Genomic DNA, 10,584 nt, shown 5'->3' with positions numbered 1-10,584 from the left:
ATATATATATATATATATATATATATATATATCCTCTATAGGTCACCAATGAGGCACTGACCTACAGCATCCAACTCATCCTTCCCCTACCTTAGTCATTATTTTAAGGAAATCAGATGCTAAACTTAGCTCTGGTCAAGGCTTTTATTTTTTCCATTTAGCTTCTGTAACTTGTGACCTGGAAAGACTTTGGGGCTATCCTGGTCTTTAAGATAAGCATCAATTGATGTACAAATATTTTTAATAGCCTATTTTATTCCAGACATGGGTTAGGCTAGACTCTGGAGATAATAAAAACACAATAATGACATATTTCCTGACCTCAAAGAGTTTTCATTCTTCTGGGAGAGATACAATATGTAAATATAGGATGGGGGTGGGGGACAGCTAGGTGGCTCAGTGGATTGAGAGTCAGTCCTAGATTCATGAGATCTTAGGTTCAAATCTGGCCTCAAACACTTCCCAGCTGTGTGAGTCACTTTACTCCCATTGCCCAGCCTTTACTGCTCTTCTGCCTTAGAACCAATATTCAGTATTGATTTTAAGATGGAAAGTAAGGGTTAAAAAAAAAAGTAAATACCGGATATATACAAAATAAATACACAGTTATATGAGGGTAGTAAACACAAACAACTGGAGGAAGAATTAAAAGCCTCTGAAGGTAACCAGAACTTTGAGCAAGACACTGGGGGACAGTAGAGGAAAGAGATTTCAAGGATATTTGATTAATGGAAGTGAATTTCCAATGGTTACAATTTCACGCAGTGCAAAGAGAAATTCTATGAAATATGATTGCAGAATTCAGAATAAATTGTTAGGCATGGCCAAAATGCTTATTCATTTTGCTCAAATATATTTCTTAATGACAGCTAGGTGGTGCAGTAGGTATAGAGCAGAGCCTAGAATCAGAAGACAATTTCCCAAGTTCAAATGTGGCCTCAGTGCCTTAGTAACTGTGGCTCTGGGCAAGTCACTTTACCCTATTTGCTTCATTTTCCCCACCTATAAACTGAACTGGAAAAGGAAATGGTAAACCACTCCAGCATCTTTGCCAAGAAAACCCCAAATGAGGTTACAAAGAGTCAGACAAAACTGAAACAAATGAACAATACATTTCTTTATTATAAAGGGGTAGCCTATTGCTCCCCTATGGGTGCCACCCTCCCCAAGTAATTGGGAAATGATAGGTTTTTAAGTACCAATAAGACATTTGAGCAAGTACCATCTCATCTACAAGAAGTCTTTTCTGATCCTACAAACCACTGCTGTCCCTCTTCCCAAACTATCCTATATTTAACTCAGTCAGTCATGTCCAGCTCTGTTTCTTAGCAAATAGACTAATTTCCATTTCCTTCTCCATTGTGTTCCTTTTTTACAGACAAAGAACTGAAGCAAAAGGGCTAAGTGACTTGCCAAGAGTCACACAGCTAGTGAGTGTCTGAGGTCACATTTGAACTTAAGTCTTCCTGACTCTGGGTCTGGCAATCTATCCACTATACCACCTAGCCACTCTTGTATTTAACTACTTTTTATCTCTTTATTTTTCTGTATTTGCTCTGTATATGACTTGTTATTTATTTGTTTATTCTGTATATACACTTGTTTTCTCCTTAGAATATAAGTTCCTTGTGAGTAAGATTCATTTTATTCTTGGTATTTGTATCCTGAACACTTAACACAATTGCCTGGCACACAGTATACCATAAGGAATGCTTGTTGAATGAATGAAAAGCTCCCTGTTTTAGTCAGGAATTCACTGATAAGTACAGGCCAAGCTTAAGAAAGATCTCTATATATGGCTTTTAGAAATCTTATAAGAGAACTGTTCTATGACAAGAGATTTTAATTAATTATACTATAAAATAGAATTACAATTAATTGTTAATTTAGTGACAAAACTTTGAAGGCTAAAAATAGTCTTTGTTCTTTAAAAGGCTTCTTAATGAGAGCAATATACTTTTTAGTACATCATTTGTTTAAATGTTCAAATTGGATGAGGAGTCCATGGGAGTTAAACAAACATCTACTGCAATATGTTAAATGTTTATGACTTGAGATGAGGACGATTAATTGCTAATCAATGAGCTCGATCCTAGGTGAGGTCAGGTTTTTGGAATAGTAGAATGACAACAGTAAATTGGATTTAGCGATCTTCAAAGTAGGTTGTAAAAATCCCAGACAAGCCTAGCTAGAGAAATAGAAAGAAGGCCAAATTGACAGGAATAGCCAGATAATTAAGATATTACTCATTGAGTTAACAGTGGTTTTCAAGGAGATCTCCTCTTTGTTTCAATTAATGAACTATAATTTTCAGAATTACAGTTCTATACCTCTAAATCAGCTACTTTAACTAATAATTCAGGATATAAAACAATACAACTCGAGGTAGTTGACTAGATTAAAATATTTTGAAGTCTAAGAACTCTTACTCAAAGGATATTTTCAAATATAATTATGATAGAGCTTAAGAAATGGTTTTCCATCCAATTTAAATTTAAAATTGATTATGTTAGATGTGTATATTTTAAACTGTTTATTACTTCTTTTAAGCATCTTGTTAACTGCCCTTGGGATCTTTACATTCTGTTGAACTATACTCGGTCAAATAAGAAAAAACGCAGATCACTTCAGTAATACTAATAAAAAGAAAATCATCTGTACTCTATGGTAAACACTTACCTTTAGTTCCGAGGAAAGATTCCAGAGACATAGCTGACCCTCTTGGCTCCCTGTAACAATAGTGTGCTGATCATCTGTAATCATTATGGTAGTGATGCTGTGAGAAGGCGCCTTTTTCCCCCATAATGCTACTGCCGGCAGAAAGATCTTCATACTGTACAAAACCTGGATTTAAAAAAAAAAAAAAAGATCATAACATTTATTCTTATAGGGAAGTCCAATTCGGGTTCTGATCACAAAGTTATCTCAAAACAAGATTAAACAAAGAGAATACTAACAACAATAACCTACCAGTTATATTTTAAGCTAAACAAAAGCTAAGGATAAGGTATCCATAGAACATTTTTTCTTGTAAGGACAATATAGCCAATCCTACTTCTACTAAGTTATCTTAGCCCGCTTATCAGATTAGAAGAGAGGTCAAAATACAAAGAAAATCCAATATCATCCAGTAAAGTGTACCTTTACTGGTCTCATTTTCTTGCAGTGAAAAATGAGGGAGCTATACTACATAATGTCTAAAGTTCCTGAGATCTCTATAATTCTATGCCTCTCTAATCAAATATTTAAATGGATCTGTTATTTTATCAGATGGAATACAGATCACAACCCATTCACATATATTCATCTGATGAACCTTTTGTCCATGACCTCATATAAGTTCCATCATGAGTTTACCCAACATTCTGGGGTTTTCTCATATTCTCCTAATATCATAAAAAAATTGGCAGAGAATGTGGACTGTTAGTTATGAATTCTTTCCATGTAACTAGCCCATCTTTCAATGACATATCACTTTTTCTAGACAGTCAGGACTCATCCACTTTAAATCATCCATTTTTAATCTAAGTTTTGATTAACTAGACTGATGGACAACAGGGGAATGTCTAATATAAGAGATAAGACAAATATATTCAAAGAGACAAGAAAAAGTTATCCTAGCATGGAAAAGTACCTTGAGAGGCAATAGGTTCACCTCATTGGTGGTCTTTATACAAATGCTAGATAGATGTCCACTTGTTGTATAGATATGGGATGGAATGAATGATCTTTGAGGTATCTTCTACTCTCTGTGATTCTATGAAACTTCCTTATTTCTTTTCTAAATACAAACAGAAATGCATGTCTCTAAAACATTCCACAACTAATATTCTGTATCTGGTCTTTTGTCTCACATACTAATCTAGACTAAAAGCTAGTTGGACAACCAAGAGTCCGGTCCAGTTCCTGCTTCTATGGATATTGCTAACTGCTTTCTATGTAAAAATATCTCCCTGAATAAATACTACTACTTTTTGAAATTTATCTATTAATTAATGAAACAACAAGCATCTATTAAGTGCCTACTCTGTATCAGGTCCTATTTAAGTATTAAAGATATATAAACAATGAATGAAACAATCCCAATTTAAAAGGATTTTACATTTTAATGGTAAAGATGATAAGTACCTATGTAGGTATATATATATATAGAAAAATGTATTAAAAATCTTTTTTTCTCCAATTAAAGCATTGCTTTATACAGGTATTCTTTTTTTTTTAAGTTACTGATAATTCCTAGTAAGAGTAATTGGATACATTTTCCTTTGAGGGAGGAAACCACTCACAATGACCATTCACTAACCATCTACCTGCAGAAAAAAACCTGATAAAACAGAAAGAAGCAAGACGTATATATGTATATGTATATGTATATGTGTGTGTATATATATATGTATATATATATATATATACACATATATATTTTTTTTTGTCAAATGATGACTTCTCTGGTGTGGGAAGCGAAGGGAGGGAGAGATATGGCTAGGAACTTTGATGTAACTAATAGTTTCCAATGATCATCTACCAAGGTATATATATCATAATCCATGTGGTGAATAGAATACTCACACCTATGAAATCACCAATGTCTACAGGATTGAAGAATAATGTGTGTAGTTACATGTAAAATCATAATTTATGCATGTCAGCCAATAAAAATATTCAAGCTATTTCTATATTACATTCTACGCATAAAATATTATAAATGCTCACAAAATATTATAGTTGTCAATAATATTTCTATATTTCTTTTCTGAGCTCTAGTATTTCATGTCATTAAAATCCACATGGGGAGCAGCTGTGTAGCTGTGGATTAAGAGCCGGGCCTCTAGACGGGAGGTTCTAGGTTCAAATCTGGCCTCGGAAACTTCCTAGCTATGTGACCCTGGGCAAGTCACTAAGCCCCACTGCCTAGCCCTTACCACTCTTCTGCCTTGGAACCAATATATAGTATTGATTCCAAGATGGAAGGTAAGGGTTTTAAAAAAATCCACATGAATCTGTTTGAGGGCCAACAGATTCTACCACTCCAAAGCCCAAGGTCAATTTAGAATTTAACTATAGACCACATCTATTCCAGGTTGGGTTTGATCTATATAACTCTTTCTAGGGAATAAGGAAGGAAAAATCAGAAGGTTTATTATTTATTATATTCTTTCAATACTTCTTTGAAGGTGGTATACACATTCAAGGAAGTATTGAAAGAATGAGAGCAATAGACAATGCCAAATGGATGTCACTTAACAATCTCTAGAAATTAATGATACTCACTTTATTAAAATATAGTGGCTACTGTAATGGAGGGTTACCAGGGATGTTAACTATTACTATTTGTGGGTTCACACTGGGGTGAGAGAGACAAGAATGACAGATGAACAGGACCCAACAAGGTAGGGAGACCAAGTTTAACTACTAGGAGGTTACAGTTACTGGAAATGGCAGTTGGGCTCCAACAGTCACTCAGCCCACCTAGGCAAGGGCCTATGGAACCAGCAGGCAAAAGGCAAAGGTTTATAACAGTTTTAATCAGGGACTACAAGATAAAGGATGGGAATTGGGATTCTAAACTTAGACGCTAAGGGCAAACCACAGGGACAGGGGAAGGACTTGACTACACTAAATTAAGACCCAAGCATAAAAGGACCCAGGGAAAAGCAGGACAGGAGTGAGTATCCTCACAACAGAAGTGTTCAGCCTCACTCCAGTGATGTTTCTGCTCCTCCCGGACCACCAGCTGCACTCTTCCAGGTGGGTAGATTCTGGGAGCTGACCCAGCCCAAGTTGACCTGCAACTCAGGTTGGGATTTAGTAGTCTCTACCAAAATCTCCCACAAGTAGGTGACGGTTTTTCCACAGGATCACTGGCAAATCTGCTGTCTCCTAGTGTCAGTTGCTGCTTGCCCAACCACCATGGAGTCTCTCTCAGTGAGCAAGAAAAACACTTCCTGCTTCTTCATTCCATCTTGGAATTCTCCAGCCCTTCCTGCTAGGTCCACATTAACTATATATAAACTAATACCTAAATAATCCTCACAACACTACACATTGGAGAGATAAGAATTATTTTCAGGCATCCACGATCCCAGTTAGGAATTTAATTCAATAAGCTTTTATTAAGTGCCTACTAAGCCATAGACACCCTGCTAGATGCTGGGAAATGAGGCTGGAGAGCTTCAAAGAATATGTTCCATTCTCTCTAGTTTAATATTTTGTTCTTCTAACATAAAGTTTTTAATGTTGTGGGGAAAATGTTGAATAAAGAAGACAAATTCAAACCTCAGCTTTGCCACTTTGTGACATTCCTTGCCTAACCTCTTTTCTAAACTTGAGATATATTTATATATACTTTTCTTCCTCATAGGGTTGTAGTAAGGAACAAATGAGATGTGTTTGTCAAGTACCCTGTTATCATAAAACACTATGCAATCATAAACATCACTATTGTTTCATATTAATGATAACATAACTATTGAGCCAATGATTTCATTAGTATAGGGAACTCTTGGAAAGGAATCTCTATACTATAGCAAATAGGTTCATACTCTACAATTTTTAGGTTCAAAAAGTGGCTTCGAGCACTGAAAGGTAACATAATTTAGGCCATATACCAGTGTATCCGTGGGAGGAAAAAGTTGTGGGGTTGAGGAGGGAGATCAGACTTGAACCTAGGTCTTCCTTATTCCAAGGCTATATGTCTGGCCATTCAATCACACTGTTGACTATACCTTAATAATTAATGATAAATATTTGTTATATCTAATTAATTTGCATTGAAATTTACCTCTATCATCCAATTAGTTTACTTAAATCTATTGATGAATAATACACTATGAGCTCACAAGATCAAAGATCTAGAGTTGAATGGAGTCTTAGAAACTATTGGCTCAAACTCTTAGTTTACAAGTGAGAGAATTGAAGTTGAATTTAAATTGTTTACTCAAGATCACATATTTGTCACAGAAACTCAGAATTAGAAAAGACTTCAGCCTCCCTACAGAGTCTAAATGTACCCCAAGAAACCTAGAAAAAGAAAATCAAACAAGGGCACATCTCACTGTGTTGTTTAAAAATAGTCTAAGCCCTGGAAGACTACATCTCCCTGCTACAACTTCCCCCAACACCTCCCACTTCTTTTGTGGGAGGTGTAGGAGAAAGTATAAAAGAGAGTTTGGGCCCCTTTTTGCTCTCTCCATCCTGGAGACTCTCTTGGCCCTGAGCTCTCTCTTCACAGCTCTTTTTAGAGATCTACCTCCTAGCTTCCCTAGACCTTCCCTTTTCTAATCTAAATAAATCTAGCTATTCTAACAATAAATTCTATTTGATCTTTATTGAGCTCTGAAGAGCTGGTGTCAATTTCCCCTCCTGGGCTTGGGGCTACCCTCCCCCCCATCCTTCCTCAGGCTTCCCTATCTTCCTTTCCCTTTCTACCTTGCCTTTCCCTTCTATGTCCAAAATTCCCTTTCACATTTTATGGTACCACCTTTGATCAACTATCTCTCGTGAGAAGGAACCCTTTACCTCCAAAAGAAGCCTTCCAATAAATCTAAATTTATGTCTGCCACTTCCACATATTGCTACTGCTTCTGCTCTCTAAGATCATATCCTATTTATTTTGGACATATCTTATTTGTGTAGTTATTTTCATGTTGTCTTGACCACTAGTTTTTAAAATCTGAAGAGCAAGAATAGTTTGTTTTTTTTCCTTTTACTTTGTTTGTATCTCAATACTTGGCACCATGCACAACACACAACTGTATGTTGTTGGCACTTAAAAATGCTTTCTGACTTGACTTTTATATTGATAGCCTTTTTGACATGAGAGAAGTTCTGAAGCCCCATCTCTTCCTAGCCTTCTCTTTTAAAGGGTAAACATTCCCTTTAAAATAAATCTGGTAAAGCATGATCCTGAAGCACTTTTGCTAATCTGATAACTTATCTTTGGATGTTCTCCAAATTATCAATGACTTTCCTAAAATGTGGATCCCAGAATGGAGCATGACACTCTATATGAACTTAGATTGTCTAGTTCCAAATCTATTAAGACTCTTTCGACTAAACCATGTTATCATTATACTACCAGAGGAGGCAATTGGGCATTTATTTGTCTATAAATTTATACATAATTTTTGCACTTTTCTCATAATGCCTTGGAAGCACCAGGAATGACCTCTTGTGACTTCCAACTCTCTTACTGTCACTGATTTATCCAAATTTCTATGTAAAGTCTGACTAGCCTTGGACAGTAGAGGCAGGATTTTCTCATAAGACCTATGATGACTCATCAAAGAAGAGAGAGAAGAAACATTTGGAGGACCAGAGGAGAGCAGCAGTGTTGTAGAGGCCAAAAGAAAGAAGCTATAAAGGAGGGAGTGTTTAATAGAGTTAAGAGCTGCAAGAGATCAAAGAGGCTAAAGACTGAAGAAAAGTTTCCAAAAAGATAGAATTCTTCTATTTTTGTAACCTGATGAATTGTTACAAAAGGTCCTCACCAAATCCTCCCCCATCTCACATCCTCCAAAGACTACCAGGATCAAACTTGAAGTTGAAAAGACCCTTAAAGGTCAACTAATCCAATTACTGCATTTATTTGGAGGCAATGTGATAGAGTGTGTGAATAGTGAACTTGGAAGCATAGCACTTGAGGTCTTCTGGTTTTCTGCCTTTGTGATCTTGGGCAAGTCATGCTACCTTGTATCTCTCTAGGCCTCAGTTTCTTCATTTGTAAAATGAGAAGGTTGTCTCTCTAAGGTCCTTTCCAATTCCAGATCTATGAAACTACAGACCTGAAGGCCAGAAAACTAAAGCTCTTGTCCCCAACATCACACAGGCAATATGTAATATGGAAGGAATTCAAACAAAGAACCCCTTGACTCTTATGGGGGATTTTATAAATCTCATGCCTCTTCTATACTATACCATATTATATCCAGGGAGATTTTCATCCAAGTTCAAGCCATCTCCCAAGAAATGATTAAAGTTTCATTGTGATTGTGGAATAATCCAATGTAATGGACTTTGCTACTAGTAGTAATGCAATAAACCAGGACACTCCTGAAGGACTTATGGGAAAGAATGCTAACCACATCAAGAGAAAGAACCAGGGAAGTAGAAATGCAAAAGAAAAACATATGACATCCCTTATCATATGTATATATGGGTATGTGATTTGGGGTTTAAGCTTTAAAAAAAATCGCTCTATAGCACAAATGAATAATATGGAAATAGGTATCAAGTGATAACATTTGTACAACCAATGGAATTGTTTGTCAGCTCTGGGGTTTGGGGAGGGGGAAAGGAGAGGGAAAGAAATAAATCATGTAAACATGGGAAAATATTTTAAAATAAAAATAAAAATAATTAAAAAAATTTCATTGTGAACATTTACATTTCAGAAATAGATAACATATAACAAATCAGGAATTGATTTATTATTTTATTGATTGACTAGATTTAAGAATGTGATAGGGAATATGTTATAATCTATTGTCATGTTATACAGAGGATTCCACATGAGTAAACTGTCCCTTCTTCCCCCAGGAACAAAGTTCAATTCTTTGTGGTAGCTCCTCAAATATCTGCATTTCTTAGTTGTCTCCTCTGAGTTTTCATAAATATAGCCTATCCTCTCTAGGAGTCTGATCTTTACACCATTCCCACCACAGATATATTCTCCATCATCTGCATTATCTTTGAGAATCTTTCTCTTTATACAAGGCTCCACACAGTGGATTCTTGATCCTTTCCTCATCTTCACACAAAAAGTGTTCTCTTCTTAGAGCTATGTGGTACAGACTAGCTTCAGATACTTGCTGTGTGACTGGGTAATTCACTTAATCTGCCTACCTCAGTTTCCTCATCTATTAAATGGGGATAATAATTGCATCTATCTTCCATGGCCATTGCAAAGAACAAATAATGTTTGTAAGTCCCTAACACGGTGTCTGACACATAGTAGGCACTACATGTTTATTCCATTCCTTTTAAAACTTTCCTAGAATTTGCCTAAATCTTTCATTTGCCTTTATAACTGTCCATCTAATATACTTAATAGTCTATGAGCTCTTTGAGTACACAGATTGTATAATTAAAAAAAACACCTATATTATTTGTACCTCATTCTAAACATGTGATACTCTTTGACTGAATGATGCACATGTCCACATCTCCATTCTACCTTCCTTAGTACACCTGTCAGATTAATCTTCTCTATGCATTATTTTGGCCTATCCATCTATCCATCTATCTTCTATCTATGTGTATATATATATACATATAACACCATTCCAGTATCTTTGCCAAGAAAATCCCAAAAGGTGTCACAGAGTGTCAGAAATTATGATAAACAACATGTATGAGTCTATGTATATACACATAAGTTTACATACATATATGCATAGATATAAAACTAAATTTCAGTAGAGTGTACTTTCTAATCCTGTCTTTTAAGCACTTAAAGACATTATTCTGAGATGGGATCCACAGACTTCACTAGTCAGCCAAAGGGGTCCATGACACACAAAAGGGAAAAACTGATATTTAGATAGCTAACTGTATCTAAACAGAGTTATTTAGATATAGGTATAT

The 10,584-nt window shown here is 35.7% G+C and overlaps 1 protein-coding gene across 1 annotated transcript in view; it reads right to left on the bottom strand.

Moving 5' to 3' along the window:
- WDR72 (WD repeat domain 72) overlaps positions 1 to 10,584 on the bottom strand; it is a 68,169-nt gene that overhangs the window by 30,182 nt on the left and 27,403 nt on the right. The window contains exon 2 of the mRNA XM_044665157.1: positions 2,680 to 2,844. Coding sequence (XP_044521092.1) covers positions 2,680 to 2,832 — 153 coding nt within the window. The 5' untranslated portion in view covers positions 2,833 to 2,844. The remainder of the gene's footprint in view (positions 1 to 2,679; positions 2,845 to 10,584) is intronic.

The sequence above is a fragment of the Gracilinanus agilis genome, chromosome 2, assembly GCF_016433145.1.
Source record: "Gracilinanus agilis isolate LMUSP501 chromosome 2, AgileGrace, whole genome shotgun sequence".
Taxonomy (NCBI): domain Eukaryota; kingdom Metazoa; phylum Chordata; class Mammalia; order Didelphimorphia; family Didelphidae; genus Gracilinanus; species Gracilinanus agilis.
Note: the sequence above shows the minus strand (reverse complement) of the source record. Positions and strands in the feature narration are given on the sequence as shown.